This window comes from Martes martes (genome assembly GCF_963455335.1).
Source record: "Martes martes genome assembly, chromosome: 10".
Lineage (NCBI taxonomy): Eukaryota > Metazoa > Chordata > Mammalia > Carnivora > Mustelidae > Martes > Martes martes.
In genome coordinates this window covers 110367217-110393535 of record NC_137898.1, presented here as the reverse complement: position 1 = coordinate 110393535, position 26319 = coordinate 110367217, and the positions used below count along the sequence as shown (strand labels likewise).

The window sequence follows — 26319 nt, the reverse complement described above, 5'->3', positions numbered from 1 at the left end:
AAGGCATCAAAACTGTGAGGAAGAAGTAAAACTATCACTATTTGTAGATGACATGATACTACACATAGAAAACCTGAAAGACTCCACCAAAAAACTATTAGAACTCATAAATGAATTCAGTAAACTTACAGGATACAAAATTAACATAAAGAAATGTGTTGTGTTTCTATGCACTAATAACAAAGAACCAGAAAGAGAAATGAAGAAGCCAATCGAATTCACAATTACACTAAATATAATAAAATACCTAGGAATAAACTCAACCTGTACTCTGAAAACTGTATGGTACTGAGGAAAGAAACTGAGAACACCACAAATAGAAAGATACACCATGCTCACAGATTATAGAGATTAACATTGTTAAAATGTTCATACTACCCAGAGCAATCTACAGATTTAATGCGACTCCTATCAACATACCAACAGAATTTTTCCACAAAACTAGAACATATAATCCTAAAATTTGTATGGAACCGAAAGACCCTGAACAGCCAAAGTAATCCTGAAAAAGAAATAAGCTGGACGTATCACAATCTCAGACTCCAAATATACTACAAAGGTGCAGAAACCAGAACAGTATGGTAATGGCACAAAAATGAACTCATAGATCAATGGAACAGGACAGCCAGCCCAGAAATAAACCCATGGTTATATGGACAATTAATTTATGACAAAGGAACTAAGAATATACAACAGGGAAAAGACAGTTTCTTCAATAAATGGTGCTGGAGAAACTACATGCTGGACATCTACAGGCAAAAGAGTGAAATGACTGTGTTTCTACACCATACACAAAAATAAGCTCAAATGGATTATAGATCTTTTTTTTTTTTTTTTTTTTTTTTTTTTTAAAGATTTTTATTTATTTATTTATTTGACAGAGAGATCACAAGTAGACAGAGAGGCAGACAGAGAGAGAGAGGGAAGCAGGCTCCCTGCTGAGCAGAGAGCCCGATGCGGGACTCGATCCCAGGACCCTGAGATCATGACCTGAGCCGAAGGCAGCGGCTTAACCCACTGAGCCACCCAGGCGCCCCTGGATTATAGATCTTTATGTGAGACCTGAAACTATAATATTCCTAGAAGAAAACATAAGTAGTAATCTCTTAGACATCAGCGTTAGCAATGTATTTATGGATAGGTCTTCTCAGGCAAAGGAAACAAAAGCAAGAATTAACTACTGGGATTACAGCAAAATAAAAAGCACAGCAATGGAAACTATCAACAAAACAAAAAGGCAAACATGCTGGATGGAAGAATATATTTGCAAATGATATGATAAAGGATTAATACCCAAAATATACGAAGAATTTATACAACCCAACACCAAAAAAACCAAATAATCTGATTTTAAAATGGACACAAGACCTGAAAGACATTTTTCCAAAGACATACAGATGGCTAACAAACATATAAAAAGATGTTCAACATTACTAATCATCAGGGAAATGTAAACCAAAACCACAACGAGGTACCACCTTACACCCATCAGAATGGCTAGGATTAAAAAGGTAAATAATGTGTTGACAAGGATGTGGAGAAAAGGGAGCTCTCATGCATTCTTAGTGGGAGTTTCAACTGTAAAGACACTGTAAGAAACAGTATGGAAGTTTCTCAAATAATTAAAAATAGAATTATCATATGATCCAGTAATTTCACTACTATTTACTCAAAACAAAAACATTAATTTGAAAAGATATATGCACCTCTATTTTTAAAAAAATTTTATTTATTTATTTGAGGGAGAGCACATGCAAATGCGAGAGCACAAGCAGGGGGAGCAACAGAGGCCGAGGGAGAAGCAGACCCCCCACTGAGCAGGGAGCCTGCTGTGGGGCTTGACCTCAGGACCCTGAGATAATGACCTGAGCTGAAGGCAGCCGCTTAACTGACTGAGCCACTCAGGTGCCTAAACCCCTATGTTTATTGCAGCATTATCTATAATAACAAGATGGGATAAACAGACACATACTAATATTACTTGGGCATAAAAAAGACTGACTTTCGTGACAACATGGAAGGATGTTGAAAGTATTATGCTAAATGAAATAAATCAAAGACAAGCACTATAGGATTTCATTTATATGAGGTATCCAAAAACTGTAAAACAAACAAAAAAATAAAAGTTTAAATACAGAGAACAAACGGGTAGTTGCCAAAGGACAGGTGAATGGTGGGTTGGTTAAAATACATGAAGGGGGGGGCGCCTGGGTGGCTCAGTGGGTTAAAGCCTCTGCCTTCAGCTCAGGTCATGATCCCAGGGTTCTGGGATCGAGCCCCGCATCAGGCTCTCTGCTCAGCGGGGAGCCTGCTTCCCCCTCTCTCTCTGCCTGCCTCTCTGCCTACTTGTGATCTCTGTCAAATAAATAAATAAAATCTTTTAAACAAACAAACAAAAAATACATGAAGGGGATTAAGGGGCACAGACTTCCAGTTATTAAATAACTCAAGGAGATGGAAAGTACAGCATAGGAAATATAGTTAATGATCTCATAAAATAATGTTGTACGGTGACTATAGTTATCATAGTGAGCAATGGGCATAGAATTGTCAAATGAGTATCTTGTGTTCCTGAAACCAATATAACACTGTATGTCAATTATATGTCAGTAATACATTTCTAATTTTAAAATACATTTGTATTTTACATGTTATTTTATATAAATATAAAAAAGAGAAAAAAGTTTCTTATAAAATATAGTTTGCCTTAGCTATTCCCCTCCCAGGTATTTCCCAAGAGAAATGAAAATATATGTACCCACAAAGACTCACACATGACTGTTCAAAGCAGCTTCATTCATAATGATCCCAAACCAGAAACAACCAAATGTCCATCAATTGGTGAATCCCAAATTGTGGGATAGCCATACAACGGAATATTAGTCACTAAAAAAGGAATGAACTATGGATATAAGTGACAAGAAGGATGAATCTCAAAAGCATTATGCTAAATGAAAGAAGAGAACCAAAAAAAGACTACCGATGGAATCATTCCGTTTATATGACGTTCTAGCAAAGGAAGAACTGTAGTGATTCATAGGAGATCAGTGCTTTCCAGGGGCTTAGAGTGAGGTGAGTGGACTGACTGCAAGGATGCACAATTTGGGGGTGATGTAAATGCTTTATGTCTTGAATGTTATATTTACATGAATGTATACATCTGTTTAAACTCCAACTGAACACTCAATATGGGAAATTCTATCTCAAAAAATTATATCACAATAAATCTGATTTTTTTTCTTAAATATAGAGTAGATCCTCTGAATGCTGGTTTTTGTTTTTGTTTTTGTTTCAGTACTCAAGGGTACAAGCCTCTAGTCAGTTGGATTATAGACAGATTTGTAAAGATACAGTGTGGAAAGTAGGATGATGAGTAGTAGGAAAGGTTGCTTCTGGAAACACAGAGTAATTCAGACTGGGAGGGTGTGGGAGACCCAGCAGGTACCTCCACTCCTTTACTCCTCTCCTGTGGAAGCTGAAAGGCAGATTTTGCTTTTCTAGCTTCTTTAGCTAAGGGTGCCCCGTGACCCAGTTTCATTTCAAGGATGCCTTAGGTGACAAGGGCTGGGGTTTCTGGTAGGGCTTTGGCTTTCCCGACAAAAGGAGAACTTACCACATTGTCCCACTCCCTTTTTTTTAAGTGGAAAAAGAGCTCTGCCTGACATGAATGTACAAATAAAGAATGCTTGAAGTAAAGAAGAAAATCAATCTGAAGATTTTTTTGCACCTACATGTATTTATTTAAGTGGGATTGTTAGAATACAAGAAGTAATTTCTACATTCTTCATGACATTGGATTCAGTCTGATGTCCTGTTTCTCTTTAGGCTTCCTTACTTAACTGAGCTACACAGATTCTGTGCCAAAAAAATGCAAGTCATCCCGGACAGAATAAACTCTCTCTTGACTATAACCAATAGAATCCGGGCTTGAAGGGCTATAGCTCAGAAAAGCAGAGTACTTCATTTTTATATTCCGTAAGTGGAATCAGGTGTTAGTCTAGTAGAATTTGACTTTTTATAAATATTTCCATCTAAATTATCTTCTGGTGTTCCCATTTTCTCCTCTGATATATCTGCATAGTCATATCTTTTTTTCCATGGTTGCTCAAGTGTGTAACCTAAAGAGAAATGACAAACGTTTAGAAGGATGGCAGATATGACAAGGTCTAGACTCATTCAATACGTCTCTATCTACCAGACCAGGTCTCTTCCACAGTCTTTCTCACCACTCTTAGAGCAGATACCTCTGTATCTTACTTAGCCAGAAATGTCTCAAATTTCCTAGTTCATCTACTTGCGACACCATCGTTGTCCATCTCTACAAACAGGCTCCGCAGGATCTGGGTGTGAGGTCTGATCTACTACTAAGTAGCGGTATAATTTGGGGCAGGTTACTTAACCCCGTCTGTAAAATGGGAATAGCAATGGCACATACGTAGCTCAAAATTTCTATGAGAATTAAGTGTGAGGGTGCCTGTAAAGAACCTAACAGTTAGTTGGGCATTCAGCTGGTGCTCTGTAATTAACTATTAGCCAATAAATGAAGAGAAGCCTTTTCTCTCCCTAGAGCTAGAAGTTCCGTATCTTCTCTGGATTTGATTTCCTTGTGCTTCTTGGAGAAAGGGCCCACAGTCTCTCCTCTTCTCCCATGCCAACAGCTTCAATGTGTCACCTTCCACTGACTGCACTGACAGGACAAGTCCCCCCTACTTAAAATAATTTTCACTCGATTTTATGCTCCTTCCAATCGCCATGTTATAACTTTCCTTCTTTTCACAGTAAACTCTTTTAACTCAGTATTTATATTCTCTGCTTCAATTTCTTATTTGTCATTCCTTGATATTCTTTTATCTACCACTGAGAACCTACCAGGTGCTACAGGGTGGGGATTCATATCAAACAGACTAATCCCTGCTGTCAAGTGGAGGGAGTTATCAAAAACTGTTCTCTAGAAGGCCATCGACTGATTAAACCCCTCAAGTGGAAACCACAGAGCATTTCTGAGGAACAGGCAAGAGGCTGGTGATGCAGGGTGTGGGGGAGGGGCAGAGCGGGACATGAGCAGGGTGGAAGGCGAGTCAGGGCCAGAAAGCCATGACAAAGTTACGACTGTATTCCAAGCACAGTGGGAAAGTATGAAACAGCAGAGGAGCTCATCGCTAGGGGTGTGGTTTCTAAAGCCAGCCTGCCTCCGTTCAAATCCTCGCCCTCGCAGGAACTGACTGTGTGACCTTGAGCAAGTAACTTCGTATCTTGCTTATCTGTAAAATGAACCTTGTCTCATTGAGCTGTTCTGAAAATTAAATGAGTTAATTTTATAAAGCACTTTAAGACAGCACTTCCACATAGTCACTGCTAAAGAAGAGTTTGTTAAATAAACGTGTTAACTGTATTGACTTAAATCTGTAAAAGATCACTATTGTGTGGGGGATTGTCAGTTTGGAGGCCGTTGGTTGGTGGTGGTGAGTTGGGAATAGGTAGGTTAAGATGAATGGCGGCTAACATTTACAGAGCACGGACATGTGCCAGGCACTATTCTAACTCTTCACACATGTTACCTCACAACAACCGATGAGCTAGGTACTGCTGTTCTTCTCATTTCACAGATGAGGAAACTGAGTCAGTAATTTCCCCAGTACCATACAGACGTCAAACGGCAGAACCAAAAATCGGAACCAGGCAATTTGAATCAACATTCCACAACTGTAACCTACTGCCTCTCACTGATGATCACAGGACAGAAGCCATACACTCAGATTATACAATACCCACAATTAGGCTTGAGCTATGTTAGAATTCCTGATATTTCTAGGACATGAAAATATGCTTCCTCAATAGGCTATCACTCTCAGCTTCTCAGCACTGTGGACCACTGGCAAGACAAGTGGCATAGAAACTAAAAAATATTTCTAATGTTAAAAAAATTTTTTTTAAAGTAGGCTCCATGCCCAACGTGGGGCTTGAACTCGTGACCTCTAGATCGAGTCACACGCTCTAACAACTGAGCCAGGCAGGCCCCCTATTTCTAACATTTTGAGGCATTTGTTTTGCCAAGTGAATTCTGCTCATTAAAAATAATTACCATGAGAGAAGCAACTTTTCAAAAGGAGGATTCGTTTTTTTAAACCATTTTATCCAATCTAAATAAAATGAAAATTTTCTTCTATTCCCAAATAATAAGCTTACATGTAAAGGTAAAAAGGACTTAGCAAATTCATCTCTGTCTATATACTGTGCAAGGTGCTGAGACGTAGGTGCTTAGAAATGTGTGCATGTGTGGAATGTGTCATTTTGTTCACAAGAATTCCCCATAAAAGTATTGCTAAAAATCACCTACTTTTGAAGTTATCTGAAGAGTTGCTTGTAGCAATTTCCTTCCAGTTGGCAATATACCTAAGCACATTATATGGGCATTCATTAAATTAAATCGATGTATTAGTAATAAACTGATCTATTAGTACCTGTTAGACTACTTCTAAAATTTCACTTTCTCTATGAAATATTGGATTGATGGTGACAAATGCACAGGTTCAATGTTTAATTCTCATGACTGTTCCATCTCTAGCTACCTCCCATGTATGTAAGACAACCCCTAAAACAAGGTGTTGGAGGAGGAATACCATCTACCATAGTCATGCTCTCTGATCTCCCTCCAGCACAACTCTTCTCATTCTATCTTGTTCCACTCCTGCAACGTCACGTCCCCAAACTAAGATCTCAGTTAACTTCGAAAAGTACCAAAAGAAAATTCTCTGGGAGGAAAAAAGTCAGGGGAAAAGAACAACAACAAAAAACTTTCTCCTTGGTTCTGGACTGTCAGACTTGTGGTCTCTGTCATGTCAGCGGAAATCTAAAGTGTGTGCTTTATGATCTTATTAGGGTGATGGTGCTATCTTTGCCATGTCTGGTGAATATAAGAAATTACATTAAAGTCAAGCACAATTTTCCGGCTGCCACCTCTCTTCCCTAAACAGAGAGACTGAATTAGGGAGACCAAGGCCGCCCAAGAAGACGTAGATAGGGAAGGATAAGGCACAATGAGCTACAGAGATGAGGCAGAGCTTTAAAGAGGCAGGTTTCCTCTGACTTATCCTTTTTCATCCCTTTTCCCAAGCCTCTGAAATCAGGTAAGGAGTTGGTTGCACCCAAAAAATCAAGTACGGAGGAGGTCCCAACAGTTGCTGACAAGGGAAAAAGTGAGATTTCTGAATTATATAATTCAGAAAAACGCTGTGATTTTTTCAAGTATTTATTTATTCCTTTTGAATTGTTTTTATACTTTTGTTGACTGTGTGCTTGTCTGTTTTGTTATAGGAAAGTATATATTATCCAACACTAGTTAATTATAACAAAGCATCGTGTCTAAGTTGGCGCCTTCTTGTCACTACCACCTATTGCTGCTCCAAGAACTTTGTTCCATGATCTTCACCAGGATGCTGCTGAGTCACTGCCACATGAAAAAGATGCTGGAAAACAGCAGGCAGTGTAACCCCCTCTAGGATCTTGTAGTAAACAATTCAATCTGGCTTCATTTTAAATTTAGGCGAATTCTGTCTTCGGTGGTCGCTCTCCTCAGAGGAGCACTATGAAGTGCTGGATGTCAATTATCCTGCTTCCTTGGATTTATATACCAAAAGGTTTTCATTCTACTTTCAAGAAACCAAGATAAAGGACCTCCAATCAACTGTTTGCTATGACCTGACAGTCTGGGGCACAAACATATACCGTATTTAAGGCTGATCACTAACCCTGCTCTACCTGAGATTAGGACGTGAATTTATTTCGTTGCATAAAATTTTTTTCTCATAATGTACATACCAGCTGTAACCAAGAACAAATCTAAGTTTTACAAACAGAAGCAGCAATCTAATGAGAGTATTACCATGCTGATCTGTCTTTCTAAGATATTTTTGGAAATTTTTGCCAAATAAAGTGTATGTGGAATATATAGTGAACCCCTCAAAAGTAACAATTTAACACCTTAATGGCCCAGGAAAACTCCCTGACCAGAGAAGCCAAAAACCATGTCTTAGATATCAAAGGAGCAGCTTCAGATATAGAAAATACCCATAACACACAAAGGCAAAGAGCTCTCACCAACAGGATTCCCTGAATATCAGAAGACTAAGATAACCCAGCAGCTGACCACTGAACAACTTAAGTCAAAATTCACTTGCAGTTTGAAAAATATGAAGACTCTGGAATAGGAACAACCATCTTGATAGAGAATATGACCCTGAAACCCACCAGGATAAATGCCAGCAGCAGTCACAGTAGCCATCATGTGGGTAATTTAATCATGACAATACAAGGACTGTTTTACATTCTAAGTGCCTATAGCGACCTATCTCTGGATACTGCAGAAGGGCAACAGTACTCCTCAGTAACCTTGAGTCCTACAGTTAAGTTGACTCTATCTATTCTTCAACACAGTAACAATATTATTCTCAGTTGATGCTGTTGCAATCAGAAGATGCCCATGATGGTTTCTAGTGGAGTGTCCATCTGTCACACAAGAGGCTAGCACACAAGGTTTCTGGGAAGAAACTGGTTTGCATCACTGAACATCAACGTTCGACACATTTATGTCATTCTAATGGTCTAACTATTGAAGGGTGTCCACAGATTTCCACTACCAATTTTACTGAAGGGAAAAATGTCAGACGCTGAAATTCTTAACAAACAAGGTGTTATCAAGACCACTACAAATATCTAGAGACTAGAAGGTCTAACAGAAAGTACACTGTGGAGACCATAAATACACTGCGAAAATGGTGCTTATACCTAACTCCTGCCATGAGTAGGGGAAGGTGTTTGCAAGTTTGGTCTTCCCGGAGATAATCAGTAGCCTGAATTCAGTAATGTTACTGAAGTATTCCAAATAATCATGCTGGATTCCTTTGAAAATTTGTTGTCCAGGATTCCATAGATAAAGTTAGAATAGACGAATACCACTAAAGAAAACAAACCACAAAGGAAGAAAACAAAACAAGAACAGAAAAGAACTACAAAAACAACCAGAAAAAAATTAACTAAATGGCAATAAAAGTACACCTATCAATAATTACTTTAAATGTAAATGAGCTAAATACTCCAATCAAAAGATACAGGGTGACAGAATGGATAAAAAAACAAGAACCATCTATATGCTGTCTATAGGAGATCACTTCAAAATAAAGACACATACAGACTGCTGGTGAAGGCATGGAATAACACAAATGGACGTGGAGAAAAAGCCAGAGTAGCAATATTTATATCAGACAAAAAAGACTTTAAAACAAAGACAGGAGCCAGAGACAAAGAATGACATTACATAATGATGAAGGGATCAATCCTACGGGAGGATATAACAATTGCAAATACCTCTGCACACAACAAAGAAGCATCTGGCAAATGTTAACAGATATTAAGGGAGAAATAGACACCTATACAATAATACTAGGGGATTTTAACACTGCATCTGAGTCAATGGACAGATTACCCAGGTAGAATATCAATAAGAAAACAGTGGCTTTGAACAACATATTAGACCAGATGAATCTAACAGATTTATACAGAAAATTCCATCCAAACACAGCAGAACACATATTCAAGTGTACATGAAATATTCTCTAAGACAGATCACACGTCAGGCCAAAACACCAGGCCAGAAAAGAAATCTCAATAAATTTAAGAAGACTGAAATCATATCAAGCATCTTTTCTGACCACATCAGTATGAAACTAGAAATCAATTACCAAAAACCTTCACCAAAACAAACAAATTCACAAACACATGGAGGCTAAACAATATACTACTTAATAACCAATGGGTTAACAAAGAAAGGAAAGAGGAAATAAAAAATATGGAGTTGGGTGCCTGGGTGGTTCAGCCATTAGGCATTTGCCTTCGGTTCAGGTCATGATCCCCGGGTCCTGGGATTGAGCCCACAACAGCCTCCCTGCTCAGCAGGAGGCCTATTTCTCCCTCTCACACTCCCCCTGCTTGTGTTCCCTCTCTCACTATCTCTCTTTCTGTCAAATAAATAAATAAAATCTTTAAAAAAAATACATGGAGATAAATGAAAATGAATGCACAACAGTCCAGAATCAATGCGATGCAGCAAAAGCAGTTCTAAGAGGGAAAGTTTGTAATAATACACACCAAACTCAAGAAACAAGAAAAATCTCAAATAACCCAAACTTACACCTAAGGAACTAAAAAAAGAAAAAAATTAGTCCAAAGCTAGTAGAAAGAAAAAAATAAGGACAAGAGAGGAAATAAATTACATAGAGACTAAAAGAACAATAGAAAGGATCCATAAAACCAAGAGGTGGCTCTCTGAAAAAATCAATAAAATTGATAAACCTTTAGCCAGTCTCATCAAGAAAAAAAGAGAATAAAATTAGAAACGAAACTGGAGAAACTACAACTGACACCACAGAAATACAAAAGATTATATACCAACAAGTTGGACAACTGAGAAGAAATGAATAAATTCCTAGAAACACATGATCTTCTAAAACTGAATGATGAAGAAATAGAAAAAACTGAACAGGTCAATCACTCTTAATGAAACTGAATTAGTATTCAAAAAAACCCCAACAAAAATCCAGGGTCAGGGGCGCCTGGGTGGCTCAGTGGTTTGGAGCCTCTGTCTTTGGCTCGGGTCATGATCCCAGGGTCCTGGGATCAGCCCCGCATCAGGCTCTCTGCTCAGCAGGGACCCTGCTTCCCCTCCTCTCTCTCTGCCTGCCTCTCTGCTTACTTGTGATCTCTGTCTGTCAAATAAATTAATAAAATCTTAAAAAAAAAAATCCAGGATCAGATGGCTTCACAAGTGAACTCTACCAAACATTTAAACCACAAGATATCTAGAAATAAGCGTAACCAAAGAGGTAAAGGATCTGTACCTTGAGAACTATAGAACACCTGTGAGAGAAATTGAGAAAGACACAAAGAAATGGAAAAACATTCCATGCTCATATGCTGGAAGAACAAATATTGCTAAAATGTCTATGTTACCCAAAGCAATCAACATGTTCAATGCAATTCCTATTAAAATACCATCAACATTTTTCATAGAGCTGGACAAACAATTCTAAAATTTGTATGTAACCAGAAAAGACCCTGAATAGCCAAAGGAATGTTGAAAAAGAAAACCAAAACTGGTGGCATCACAATTCCAGATGTCAAGCTGTATTACAAAGCTCTCATCATCATGATAATATAGTGAGGGCACAAAAACAGACACACAGATCAGTGAAACAGAACAGAGAACCCAGAAATCAACCCTCAACTCTATGGTCAACTAATCTTCAACAAAGCAGGAAAGAATATCCAATGAAGAAAAGACATTATCTTTAACAAATGGTATTGGAAAAATTGGACAGCCACATGCAGAAGAATGAAACTGGACCACTTTCTTACACCATACCAAAAATAGCTCAAAATGGATGAAACACCTAAATGTGAGACAGGAATCCATCAAAAGTGTAGAGGAGAACACAGGCAGCAATCTCTTTGACCTTGGCCACAGCAACTTTTGCTAGACATGTCTCCAAAGATAAGAGAAAGAAAAGCAAAAATGACCTATTGGAACTTCAAGATAAAAGCTTTGCACAGCAAAGGTTAACAGTCAACAAAACTAAAAGGCAAACTACGGAAGATATTTGCAAATGGCGGAACAGATAAAGGGCTAGTATCCAAGATCTATAAAGAGCTTATCAAACTCTACACCCAAAAAACAAAAAAAATCCAGTCAAGAAATGGGCAGATGACATGAACAGACATTTCTCCAAAGAAGACATCCAAATGGCCAAGAGACACACATCAAGAAATGCTACACATCACTCCTCCTCAAGGAACTACAAATAAAAGCTACAATGAGATACCATTGCACACCAGTCAAAATGGCTAACAACTCAGGAAATGACAGATGTTGTCAAGGATGCAGAGAAAGGGAAAGGAACCCTCTTACACTGTTGGTGATAAAGTAAACTGGTATAGCCACTCTGGAAAACAGCATGGAGGTTTCTCAAAAAGTTACAAATAGAGCTACCCTATGACGTAGCAATTGCACTATTGCTCTACTAGGTATTTATCCAAAAGATACAACCATAGTGACTTGAAGGGGCACATGAACCCCAATGTTTATAGCAGCAATGTCCACAGTAGCCAAAATACGGAAAGAGCCCAGATGTCCACTGACAAATGAATGGATGACAAAAATATAGTGTGTGTAGGAATATTACTCAGCCATGAAAAAGAATGAAATATTGCCATTTGCAATGACATGGATGGAACTAGAAGGTATTATTCTAAGCAAAGTCAGTCGGAGAAAGACAAACACCATATGATTTCACTCATATGTGAAATTTAAGAAAACAGATGAACACAGGGGAAGGGAAGGAAAAATAAAATAAGATGAAAACAGAGAGGGAGGCAAACCATAAGAGACTCTTAACCACATGGAACAAACTGAGGGTTGCTGGAGGGGAGGTTGGTTGGGGGGATGGGGTAACTGGATGATGGGCATTAAGGAGGACACTTGAAGTAATGAGCACTGGGTGTTACATGCAACTGATGAATCACTAAACTGTACCTCTGAAACTAACAATGCAGTGTATGTTAATTAAATTGAATTTAAATTAAAACATTTAAAAAGTAAAGAAAGAAGATTTAATACTGATTCTTCTCAAGCTGTTCCAAAAAACAGAAGAGAAAGGAAAGCTTCCAAATTCATTCCATTAGGTCAGCATTACACTGGTGCCAAAACCAGTCAGACACCACAGAAAAACAAAACAAAACAAAAGTATGGGCCAATTTATCTGATGACACAGATGCAAAAATCCTCAACAAAATATTAACACACTGAAGTCAGTAATATTAAGAGGATCATCCACCACAATCAGGTGGGATTTAGTTCAGGGATGCAAAGGTAGCTCAGTATTTGCAAAACAATGTGATACATCACGTTAACACTAAGAAGGAGGAAAACCATATGATCCTCTCAATAGATGATAAAAATGCATTTGACAAAACACAATATTGTTCATGATAAAAACTCTAAACAAAGTAGGTTTAGAGGGAACATACCTCAACATAATAAAGCCTATATATAAAAAACGCATAGCTAACAATGGTGAAAACTGAGAATTTTTCTTATAAAATCAGGAACAAAGTAATAATGTTCACTCTCACCACTTTTATTCAACACAGTACTGGAAGTCCTAGCCACAGCAATCAGATAAGAAATAAAAAGCATCTAGGGGTGCCTGGGTGGCTCAGTGGGTGAAGCCTCTGCCTTTGGCTCAGGTCATGATCCCAGGGTCCTGGGGTAGAGCCCCGCACCAGGCTCTCTGCCCGGCAAGGAAGCCTTTTTCCCTTCCTCTCTCTGCCTGCCTCTCTGCCTACTTGTGATCTCTGTCAAATAAGTAAATAAAATCTAACAAATAAATAAATAAATAGCATCTAAATTGGTAAGGAAGAAGTAAAACTGTCACTATTTGCAGTTGACATGATACTATGTATAGAAAACCTGAAAGACTCCACCAAAAAGCTATCAGAACTCATAAATGAAGTGCCTGGGTGACTTAGTCGGTTAGGCATCTGACTCTCTCTCTCTCTTTTTAAGATTTATCTATTTGAGAGAGAGCGAGCACACATAGGAGCATGAGCACAAGCATGAGCACAAGCACAGGGAAAGGGGCAGAGGCAGAAGCGGGCTCCCTGCAGGGAGCCTGACACAGGGCTCAATCCCAGGACCCCAGGATCATGACCTGAACTGAAGGCAAACCTTTAACCAACTGGGCCACCCAGGCTCCCCTCAGCATCTGACTCATGATCTCAGGGGTCATGAGCTTGAGCTTCATGTTGGGCTCCATACTCAGAAGCCTAAAAAAAAAAAAAAGGGAAAAAAAGAATTCATAAATGAATTTAGTAGAGTTGCAAAATCCAAAATTAATACACAGAAATCTGTTGCATTTCTACACACTAATGACAAAGTAGCAGAAAGAGAAATTAAGAAAACAATCCCATGTTCAATTGCACCCAAAAGAATAAAATATCTAGGTATAAACCTAATAAATGAGATGAAAAACCCATACTCTGATAACTGTAAGATTCTGATCAAAGAAATTGAACACAACACAAATGGAAAGATATACCGCGCTTGCACATTGGTTTTTATAAGTTGTTTTTTTTTTTTTAAGATTTATTTATTTATTTATTTCACACACAGAGAGAGATCACAAGTAGGCAGAGAGGCAGGCAGAGAAAGAGGGAGAAGCAGGCTCCCTGCCAAGCAGAGAGCCTGATGTGGGGCTTGATCCCAGGACCCTGAGATCATGACCTGAGCTGAAGGCAGAGGCTTAACCCACTGAGCTACCCAGGCGCCCCATTGGTTTTTAAATGTTAAAATGTTCACACTACCCAAAGCAGTCTATAGATACAACGTAATCCCTATCAAAATACCAAAGGCATTTTTCACAGAACTAGAACAAACAATCATAAAATTAGAATGGAACCACAAAAGACCCCAAATAGCCAAAGCATTCTCGAGAAAGAAGAATAAAGCTGGAGGTATCATAATCCTAGAATTCAAAATACACTACAAAGTTATAGTAATTAAAACAGTATGGTACTGGCATGAAAACAGACACATAGGTCAATGGAATAGAGTACAGAGCCAGAAATAAACCCATACATATATGGTTAATTAATCTAGAACAAAGGAGGCAAGAATATATAATAAAAATATTTTCTTCAATAAATGGTGTTGGGAAAACTTGACAGCCACATGCAAAAGAATGAAACTGAACCACTTTCAAACCACACACAAAAATAAACTCAAAATGATTATAGACCTTAATGTGAGACCTAAAACTAGAAATCTCCTAGAAAGAAAATGTATGCAGTAATTTCTTTTTTTTTTTTTTTTAAAGATTTTATTTATTTATTTGTCAGAGAGAGAGAGAGAGGGAGAGAGAGTGAGCGAGCATAGGCAGAGGGAGAAGCAGGCTCCCTGCCAAGCAAGGAGCCCGATGCGGGACTCGATCCCAGGATGATGGGATCATGACCTGAGCCGAAGGCAGCTGCTCAACCAACTGAGCCACCCAGGCGTCCCTGCAGTAATTTCTTGATAGCGGTCGTGGCAACATTTTTCTAGCTATGTCTCCTCAGGCAAAGAAAACAAAACCAAAAATAAACTACAGGGACTATACCAAAATAAAAAGCTTTTACATAGCAAAGTAAACTATGAACAAAATGAAAAGGCAACCTACTGAATGGGAGATATTTACAGATGAAATATCCAATGAGGGGTTAATATCCAAAATATATAAATAACTTATACAACTCCACACACACACACACACACGCACCCAGTTAAAAATGGGCAGATGATATGAATATACCTTTCTCTTAAGAAGAGATGCAGGTGGCCAACAGACACACGAAAAGATGCTCAACTTCACTCATCAGGGAAATGCAAATGAAAACCACAATGAGATATCACCTTATACTTATCAGAATAACGAAAATCAACAAGAGAAGAAATAGTTAAGTGTTGGTGAGGATGTGGAGAAAAGGAAACCCTCCTGCACTATTGATGGGAATGAAAACTGCTGCAGCCACTGTGGAAACAGTACAGGAAATTAAAAACTTAAATACCATGTGATCCAGTAATTCCACTACTGGGTATTTACCAAAAGAAACAAATACACTAATTTGAAAAGATATGTATGTTTATTGCAGCATTATTTATAGTAGCCACGATACGGAAGCAACCCAAGTGTCCATCAAGTGATGAATGGATAAAAAAGATGACGCAGATACAAACACACACAGTGGAATATTACTCGGCCATAAAAAACGAACTCTTGACATTAGTGAAAATATGGATGGAGCTAGAAGGTATAATGCTAGGTGAAATAAGTCAGACAGAGAAAGACAAATACCAAAGAATTTCACTTCGTGTGGAATCTAAGAACTAGATTTTGTTTCTAAAAAACAAATGAACAAATAAAAAACCAGACTCTAAATACAGAGTACAGATGTTTGTCAACGGGAGGTGGGTAGCAGAACGGGTAAAACAGATAAAGGGGATTAAAAGATACAAGTCACAGAGATGAGAAGTACAGCACTGGGAATACAGTTGATAATACACATAGTAAAATTGCGTGGTGACAGATGGTGATTGTATTTATCATGGTGAACACTGAGCTATACACAGAATTGTTGAATCACTATTTATAGACCTACAACTCATATAACACTGTATGTTAATTATACTTCAATTAAAAAAAAGAATACCTAAGTCTAATTTTTTTCTACTTTTTATATCATCTTTTTTATATTCTTCCCTCATATCTTCTTTTTTTCTAGACAAACAATACTCTTTCTTATTTTCTTCTTTTTAAGACTATGTTTGTGGGCCCAAGATTCGAAGCAGAGGTGGGAACATCAGAAACACACATGAGGCCTGCCCTTGCTCCCCAGTAAAAGGAGAATGCATTTACTCATCGAAGTTCAGGGCATTTGTCCAGTTCAGCACTTCATCCACTTCCCATTCCATCACTGAATCTATTCCACCGCTTTCGACAGCTCTCATTAGCCCCTTGGTTGCTGTGTGAATTAAATCTAGAGTTCTACGATTTGTTGACTTAGCCTCTAGGTTTCCTGCATAGTACCTAAACGGGGAAAGGAAGGGAGACATCAATCTTGTGACACTGGTCATTACTAGTAGATGCAGTTAACATATATATTGTTGCTGTGAAACCACTTACATATTAAACCACGTTTTCACCTGATTTAACTTAAATACATCCAAAACAATTCTTTGTGATGGGATGTTTTGGGGGAAAAAAAGAAAAAAGAAAGAGAAAGTAAGCAACTGAATCAACCACGTTACCCAGTAAAGCCTCGTTTCAAAACCACCCCTCAGCATACTGCATTGCTATGGTACAATGAAAAACCAATGAAATCACCAAATCACAAAATTAGAGTCAAGGGATCTTGGAGATCAGATGAGTAAACCTCTCATCTTTCAGGAGAGAGATTAAGTCCTGGAAGACAAGGTCATGTGGCTAAGGGCTGGTAATGGCTGGGAAAGTAGAGGGGAACAGGAAAGAGAGGGAGAGGCAAAGGGAAGAGAGATGGTAACATCCTCTTTTGTGTTAGGTACTTTTCATACATTCATTATCTTGTTTAATTCTAAAAAGACACAGCCATTCGTGACAGCTGTTTTTACTCCCATTTTATGGGTGAGCAAATGGGGGAGGTGGAGAAGTTAAGAAATTGTTCAAGATCATGTAAGCAGTAAACAGATTTCAGAGCCCATATTCGAATGTGACTCCAAGCTGAGACTTCTTCGGTGGCACTGTTCTGTCTCATGTCCTGTCTCATGCATCAATGAGTGCCTCTACCACACGTGAGCTGAGTGAGTAGAGACAAGTCAGCAGTCTTTACCAAGAATATTAGAAAATAGCATTTTTTCTTTGGTTTTTCGTTTTAGGATCTATATTGGCATTCCGTTTTTAAAGTCAACCTATGCTGAAACTGTTTTCATTTATTAAATCAACACAGAGTAGGAAGCGGCACGGCGGTCGTGTAAGGGCTAGGTAGGGCTCTGATATCCAGCCATCTGGCCTTGAGTCTTGCTTCTGTGATTTATTTACTAGCTCTACGACCTTTCCAAATAACCTAGTCTTCTTGGGCTTCATATTACCTTAAAATGGTAATCATCATACTCCTCTTCTTAGCATTCCAGAAGGGTTTAGAAGTGTGAATCTTTATAAAGCTTCAGAACTACGACTGGCACATAGGAAACATTCAATAAAAGAAGGCTTACAAGTTCCTGGATGGTAAGGGGTCTGACAGTAACAAGGTATGTCTCCGCCTTCATAAAGTTTCTAACTTTTTCAAACTTTAAATAGGTAACGATCCATGAGAGCTACTTTCATAGAAGGAGAAACATGCCTCTTGATTTATATTAGTTAGCAAGAGCACAAATTTTAAGGAAGTATGATTTCACAATTTTTCTATAGTTCTTCATTCACTTACTCATGTAATAAATATTTATCGACTGTCCACCATTTACAAAGCATTGTGTACAGATGGGATTCCTCCGTGAAACTTGCAATCTTCTCTATATTTCCTGAACATAACAGACACTCAAAAAATATATATACTAAATGAATGAATGAATGAATGAATAATGGTATCCAATGGCCCAGGTTTATCAACAAATGCTGATGCCACAACAAAAATGCATTTAGAAATCAGAAACTTCTGGAAGGCCAGAGGTGAGCACATTTTTTTTTTTAAGATTTTATTTATTTATTTGACAGACAGATCACAAGTAGGCAGAGAGGCAGACAGAGAGAGAGAGGGGGAAGCAGTCTCCCTGCTGACCAGAGGGCCCGATGCGGGGCTCGATCCCAGGACCCTGGGATCATGACCTGAGCCGAAGGCAGAGGCTTTAACCCACTGAGCCACCCAGGCGCCCCAGGTGAGCACATTTTTTATGAGTTCTTTCATGTCTTACATTCCCAAATATACACTTGTGATTAGATTCGGACACCTGGATGATATTTCTTTTTCCTTTGGCAACAGTGATTTATAAAATTCAGTTATCTATTTTTGCTCTCATCAAGGATAAACAGGAAAAGGATGCATTTTAAAAAGAATTATAATACTTATTCCAAGAATTTAATTCTGTTTTAGACTCTTTAAATATTAGTCACTATTTATAGTTAAGTGGGCTAGAACAGTAATCAAACAATGACAGGCTAGCAAGTAGAACAGAATTTCAAATATAATAGTAACCAGAAATACAGATCACTTTATAATCATAACTTGTTTTATAAAAAATGGTATTTAAAACAAAAACAATATAAAATTTGGCTTTAGAGGTAATGTTGCAATATATTTCCGTTTAAAAATGATCTCTTGGGGCGCCTGGGTGGCTCAGTGGGTTAAAGCCTCTGCCTTCGGCTCAGGTCATGATCCCAGAGTCTTGGGATCGAGCCCCGCATCAGGCTGTCTGCTCAGCAGGGAGCCTGCTTCCTCCTCTCTCTGCCTGCTTCTCTGCCTACCTGTGATCTCTGTCAAATAAATAAATAAAATCTTTTAAAAAATGATCTCTTATTCTAAGATAGAAAATTTAAATAGAAAAAAATTATAAAAATGTCTTTCTGAATATACCAACAGGGAGAGAAGTTAAAATGCAAAAGACCAAGTAAGAATCAAAGTTTAAACTGGAAAAGAAGTCAAGAAGAGCTAAGATCTGTAGGATATAGGAAGGCAATATAAAAAACACACTTTTAAAAAAATTAAGAGAGAGGTTAAAAAATATGAAGATTTTGTTTATTTTGCTCACTGCTGATTCTCAGCAAAGGTCGGTAGAGGATGCCATCAGTGAACAAAGCACACCAAGTAACATTTCTCCTTCACCCCCTGCAACCTTACATAAAGGAAACATTACAACCACATCCAGCCATAAGGACTGAATGACTGACTCGCTCGCTCGCTCGCTCACTCAATTCATTCAACAAAAAACACGTATTTGTTACGCATCTACTATGTCTACAGCCCTCTGCTGACAAATAGATCAGAGTCCCGGTTCTTCAGGAGCTCAAAGTACAGTAGAAGCAGCAGACCAATATGAGGAGATTTGCATAAGTGTGACAACTGAGTATATGTATATCTGTGGAGGCACCTCCAAAAAAGGGCCAGTGCCTAGCTAAGTCAGGGCAGGCTTCAGAAGGAGATGTTTGAGCCAAGTATCAAAAGGTGAAAGTCTTGTTGCCATGGAAATGAGCCAGAAAAGAGCAACCCGGGGAGAGGGACTATCATGTGGGATGTAGGGACAGTGAGCCCCTGATGTGTTTTGGGTAAAGAGGGGACTTAATCTGTTTTTGAGACATAGTATTAGTGTTTACACAGAGATGGCAAAAGACTAGAGACAAATCGAGCAAGCAGAAGGACTCTGCCTGTGAAGTAGAGACAAGAGCAGGGGAGCTCCAGTCGGGGAGGGACAGGCATGCCAGACTTGGGAGAGTGTTTGGAAGCAGAACTGATAGGACTTTGTGACAGATGACACATGGGAGCTTATGAAAGGTAAGAAGTCAAGGAGAACTCCTACATTTCTGGCTTGGATGACTGGGTAAATGATGGTATCACAACCTGAGGCCAAGAGGAATGTGGAATAGAAACAATTTTTATGATGAGGAATATAAGAAATTCAGTGTTATACCAGTTGAGTTTGAGATAGAAATGTCCATGTCATTAGAAATAGAGAGCTCAGTTATGGATGAGGATTGTTTTGAGAGTAAACTGAGGAAAGGAAAAAAAAAAAAAAAAGATTGTTCATGTGCATTGGCTTACTACCAGGTGGTCTCCCCACCCCACCCCACCACCCCCCGCCCCGCCCCGTGCTATGCCTGGGCTTCAGCAAATCATACTAATGTTCCGTCAATGCCACTTCTGGGTGACAGGACACACGGTGCATGTATTTTGTTGTTCTGAGCCTATTACCACACTTCCTGTTCTGTACATGGGCCCCTGGTTAGAGGCAATGTTGAATGGAACAAAATGATGACGGGCAAGGCTTCTGTAATAAATGGTACTGCTGACCGAAGTAACGCAAGCAGAGAAATCAAACACACATCCAGAATGTTTGTCTATCACTGCGAACACGAAGAGATGCCACCTGACTGTGAAGGGACTAATCAGCCTGCCACCAGGCAGCCAGCACGCTGTCGGAGGCAGAGCAATGGCCTTTGCCGTCCAGTCAGCTGAGACTATGGAGTGGGAACGACCTCAGTGAGGAAAAGACCAAGTTTAGGAGTCTGTATGCAGCCTCCACCCCTGCACCCACGGCCGCCTTGTGCACGGCTCCACTGGGCAGCCACTGAGGCGGCCAGTGAGAAACGGACATCCACAGACTGGGTCATCTCGTCCATCTGAATACTTAGCGCTTTCTGCCTCTTGGGCCCTTGGGAGGGCACTCACAAGGACACAAACATACGCTATGCCCATTGTGAGTACACCTGCCCCAGATCTAATCCCAATTTCCTCATTTAATCCCACCCAAGTGCCTAATCAGCGGAGAAGCTCTCAGTTACTGCCCACAGACAATAAGGTTCCTGTCTCAAGCTGTTTCTCCTTTATATATGAAGTAGAAAACCGGTTGTGCTCACTGGGAGGATACCCTTTGACCATTCTCTGAGCCTACTGGGGGGCTGTAATCTAGTGACTGTCCATATTTGGATGTTGCCAGAATCCTGTGCTGATCCCTGGTGAATTAGACCTAATATATTCTCCTCTGTTAGCTGGTCACAGGGGACTCCCCATGAAGCCAAAGGCATGCAGAAAAGCAGTGCCGATGCAGCATACGCGGGTGTTGAAGGACTCCGGGCCGCCTGCTCATACAGCTTACCACGGCCCTCCGGACCTTCTCAGACCCATTCTCTCCTGTACTTCATCTATTGTGTACTGAGATGATGCTGTATACTCTCAGCTTTATGGTTCACTGGATTAGATAAAACCCGGGTCAGCTCATAATCACAGAGCACTTACAGTCCTACTGCCAAGCATCCAGTCTCTCCCATGGCCCAGTAGCAGAACAGGAACTGATTTTCAAATTTAAAATAGAGGTTGGCAGAAGAGGGCATTACCTTACTCCTAAACCCTCTGTGCTGAGATCCTCTTATTACAAAAAGCCCCATACAGTATTTCACTGTCTGTCCAATACTGTTGGGACTGCTAGGCCCTAAAGGCCAAGTGAGAGGACCGTGACCACGCTGTGGACCTGCTACCATGTTCATTCTTACACCTTGTCCCACTGGAGCCCAGCAGCCTCATTCAGTTACCATGAAAACAGGCTGGAGCAGCATACCGCAATGCGGCATGTTTAGCTTCCTAAATCCAGAGAGGCCCTGTAAGTGCTGTGTGCCTTCAAGACAGACATGCCAAGGTACTGAAACTTGTTTCTCACTTTAGAAAGGATATCCCAAAATGTCCATAAGCTTTAGTCATGTGGCAAACCCTTAGCATTTTGCAAAATTCTCTCTCTCCCTCTGGTGTGCATTTGTTCTATGAAGTCATCTGGGGAGTTATTTCTGCTCACTGCATCTGATTAGTGTAAGGTCACCAGTGCAAGGACAGGCATGATGGTCTGTGGGAACGGAGATGTACAAGCCCCTAGGGAAAACAGCAGGAGAGAAGACACAGCTCTGAGAATAAGGAGGAAAGGCACATCCCCTTCTTTCCATGTAAATGCACACTGCCTCTCTTTCTGCTTGCTGGCTGGGATGAGAAAGAACATGCATCAGGCCAACAGCAGCATCCCAGGGGCCAGGGGCTGTCCTGACTTGCTGCATTAGAGGAAACGCTTCTGGAAGCTTAGCTGCGATCCACACCACCACTTGACCCCTACCACTTCAGAGTTTCATTATTCCTGGCAAACTAAAGGTACCAACTTCCACCACAGCTCTCCCCACTGTCATTTCCGGTCTATAAAAACAGCTACCATGGAGTTCATCCAGAACTCTGCAGCTCCTCTCATGTATTAGTGACTTCATGAAAACTGTCTTCTAGGGCCTCCTGGGGTTACAGCTAGTGGGTAGCTGAGCAGACTGCACATGAGAGGAACGAAGACATGCATTCCCGAGACCAGAAATCCTTTTCTCTACAGTACACCAGAGGAGGGCAGGCATTTGCAATGGTAGAGCTTCAGCTGAGTTCAGGCTTTGATTAGTCAACCAGACAGACAATTTAACATCATCTCTGCATCTCAAGCCAATGCATTAAATTCATAATCCTAAATGAATGTGATCATTATCAGTAAATTTAACCCAATCATCTTCTGATCTCACAACCTGAAAATCCACTCTCACACGTTTCCAGGGCTCCTATGAAAGGTTGGTAAATTCTTGTAAGCCTTTTGATTAATAAGCAATCTGCTCCTGCACTAGACCTTGCACCGCTGTGTCCGGGCTGTTCTGAGATAGAACTCTCCCCGTGGGCTGGAGGCAACGTGCGATGTTCGTGGGAGGATGCTGTGGAGAACCAGCGTGAGCACATGCAGCAACTAGGCCAGGTGCAGGTGCTGGAACGCTTCTATGCAGAGAAGGCTTGGGTCCCACAAAACAGGGAGGAAGAATTTCCACCACCAACAGGGGAGTTTTAAGGTTAAAGTTCTCAGCCTTGTCCATGCCTGCCCATATGTCCCCATCCCAGGTCTCTGGGTTCCACTTCCTCACCACTCGTGCCCTTACCTTAGTGCCCAGGACCTGAGAGCATTAAGTACTTGCTTGCATTGTAGGCACTGTAACCCTACGACCCTTACAACTGGTTCCTGGGCTGCCCCCAACTCACCCTGCAGGTACAAGAGATGAAGAACTACTTTATCAAGGTCTTCTGAATGTCTGCACATGTTCTTATAAAAATCAATGGACGAACAGATAAAGAAAATGTGATGCACACACAAGAACATTATCCAGCCATAAAAAAATGAAATCTGGCCATTTGCAATAACATGAATGGAGCTTGAGAGCATTATCTAAGTGAAGCAAGTCAGACAGAGAAAGATAAAATACCCTACGGTCTCACTTACATATGGAATCTAAAAATACACAAGCGCACAGATAAATAGAAGAGATTGGTGACTGTCAAAGGCAGTGGGTTGGGGGGTGGACAAAATGGGTGGGGGGGTCACAAAAGTTTTTACAACTTTACTGAGGTATAGCTGATGTACAGTAACTCACATCTTTAAACAGAACAACATGAAGAGTTTTGACATAAGTATACACCTATGACTCTATCACTATAGTAAAAAATGAACATTTCCATCACCCCCTCAAAGTTCCTTATGTCCCTTTCTCATCCTTTCCTCCCTTCATTCCCCCAAACCCCTATCTCCAGACAACTACTGACAACTACTCACATATATATACATGAGTAGTTATATATATATATATATATTATATATATGAGTATATATATATACATACATATATATATATGTACATATATATCTCGCTAATGGTTTCTTCCTGTCTATGGCTTTTTTTTCCCCTCAAGATTTTATTCAAATTCCAGTTAGCTAATATACATGTAGCTTGTCTTTTTATTTTTTTAAGTGTCTTTCAGAGAGCAAAAGCTTTTAACTTTGATGAAATGTAATTTGACAACTTTTTTATATGTCATGCCTTCTGTGTCCTACATAAGAAATTTTTGCCAGAACTAAGGTCACTAAGATTTTCTTCTTTGCCTACTTGTAGGTATTTTATGACCTTAGCTTTTATATTAAGATCTGTGATCTCTTTTGAGATATAAAACTTTACATATATGGTGTGAGAGATAAGGGTCAATGTTCATTTTTCTGTATTTAAATATCCAATCCATTGAAAGGAATATCATTTTCCAATTATATTGCCTTAGCACCTGTGTTAAAACTCATCAGTGTACATGTGTATCCATTTTTCTCAACTCTTGATTCTGTACTATTAACCTATGTCTACATTTATGCTGATAATACAATGTCTTGAGTATAGTAGCTTTGGAGTAAGTCTTGGAATCGAGTAGTATAAATTCTCCAAATTTTATGTTTCCAAAATTGTTTTGGCTAATCTAGTTCCTAGGCATTTCCATAAAAATTTTCAAACTAACTTGCCAATTTCCCCCAAAATCCTGCTGTAACATTTTTATTGTGACTGAACTGAATGTACAAATCAATCCAGAGACAATGGACATGTTAACAATATGGAGTCTTCTGATCCATGACCACCTTGTATCTCATGAATATCTTGTGAATTTTACATAATTTGGGATCCGGGAATTTTTATATTACTTTAAATATCTGGGGGATTTGTTCTGCGTATGGAGTGAAGTAAACTTGTAAACAATTTGATGTTTTCGCTTGCTATTAACATTTGTTAGACATGTACAGAATGACTTTTAGTGTAATACACACAGGTCAGGGTCTTAGGGCAAAAAGAAGGGTTAAGAAGGGTACATAGTGGATCTGGAGGGCTAAATAAAAGTTATTTGGTATATAAGAGTAAATGCTTATTTTCGTATCTGATATTCCAATAGACTGTAATTTCCTTGAGGTCAAAGACAACATGTCTTTCTCCATTTATATCCTAGAGATTAACAGTATCTCACACATAGCACACATTTGTTAAATGTTTGCTTTCTATGCATTTTTAAAAACAGAACTGTAAGCTCACATTTTCTTTGAAAAATAGCATGTAGTCATTTTAATAGTGATAGCATTTTTTAAAGAACTTAAAATAGTATATATTTAGTAAGTAACTATTTCACCAACTTTCCAACTTACATTTTCCTCATCCATTCTATCTTTCTAATTTTTCTTTTCTTTTCCATATCTTGCCTTCTCTTCAGTTTAGAGAAATGGAATTCGATTTCTTTTTCTCCTACCTCTGCATTTTCAGTAGACATCCAAAACTATTGAGGAAATGAAAAATGAGTACACAAAGTGCTGAGATACTGATTGTGAGGTTATCTGGTTACAGACAAGAATTTCTGTGAGTTCAGTAGGAATATGTCAAGGTAGAAACAGAGAAGTGAACAGACCCCTTTTAAGGTATTTCTTATGATACCATGGGTGAGTGGCACATTGCACTTTCAGAGGCACATGTTACAGAAAGACTAACAAAGCACTCGTATCTTGAGGTACTTAAGAACTACTGGTTGAACAGATAAATGCATAGACATACTCCAGTACTATTTTTGTTTTTCATAACAGACCTTACCTACTATTCGTGCTGTTGACTTCTGAAGACTCTAATTCTCAAGGAGTACAGGCACCCTTCAAGAACAGTCTCATCATTATGCTCCAAAAGTTTGTGGTTTCCCCGTGTGACATGCTATCCTAACCGTTTGCCTCTTTTCTTACTTTGAATTCATTTCCTCTTCTTTACCACATACACATTAAAGAAAAAGGAGGAGAGTTTGCTATCCTCTGTAACACTATGTATCTGTCCCTCTTAAAGCACAGACTCACAGCTCTGTACTGAAATATTCTTTTTACTTGACTCTCTCCTAAATTGAAAAGGACAAACACTTGAGGGAAGAGATTATTTTATCTACCATTGTATTCCTAGCCTCTAGTACAATGCCTGACATATGGTTAGTATGCAGTAGGGTTTGTTGAATGAATGTATGAACTCACATCTTGATCATTTTCACTTTTTAGTACACATAATATATCAATTCCATAATCTGCATACCAGAGACTAAGGACCTGAATGAAGATATGAGCCCAAAGAGACATCTAGAGCTATAGAACCTGATTCTATTAACCTGTAA

At 39.2% G+C, this 26319-nt stretch overlaps 1 protein-coding gene across 1 annotated transcript in view; it reads right to left on the bottom strand.

Annotated features, from left to right (window-relative positions):
• Positions 1 to 3966: 3966 nt before the first annotated feature.
• LOC308351004 (protein MFI) overlaps positions 3967 to 26319 on the bottom strand; it is a gene marked incomplete at both ends in the record, with an annotated part of 39331 nt that continues 16978 nt past the window's right edge. The window contains 4 exons of the mRNA XM_080816454.1: positions 3967 to 4118; positions 6338 to 6393; positions 16500 to 16670; positions 25328 to 25455. Coding sequence (XP_080672580.1) covers positions 3967 to 4118; positions 6338 to 6393; positions 16500 to 16670; positions 25328 to 25455 — 507 coding nt within the window. The remainder of the gene's footprint in view (positions 4119 to 6337; positions 6394 to 16499; positions 16671 to 25327; positions 25456 to 26319) is intronic.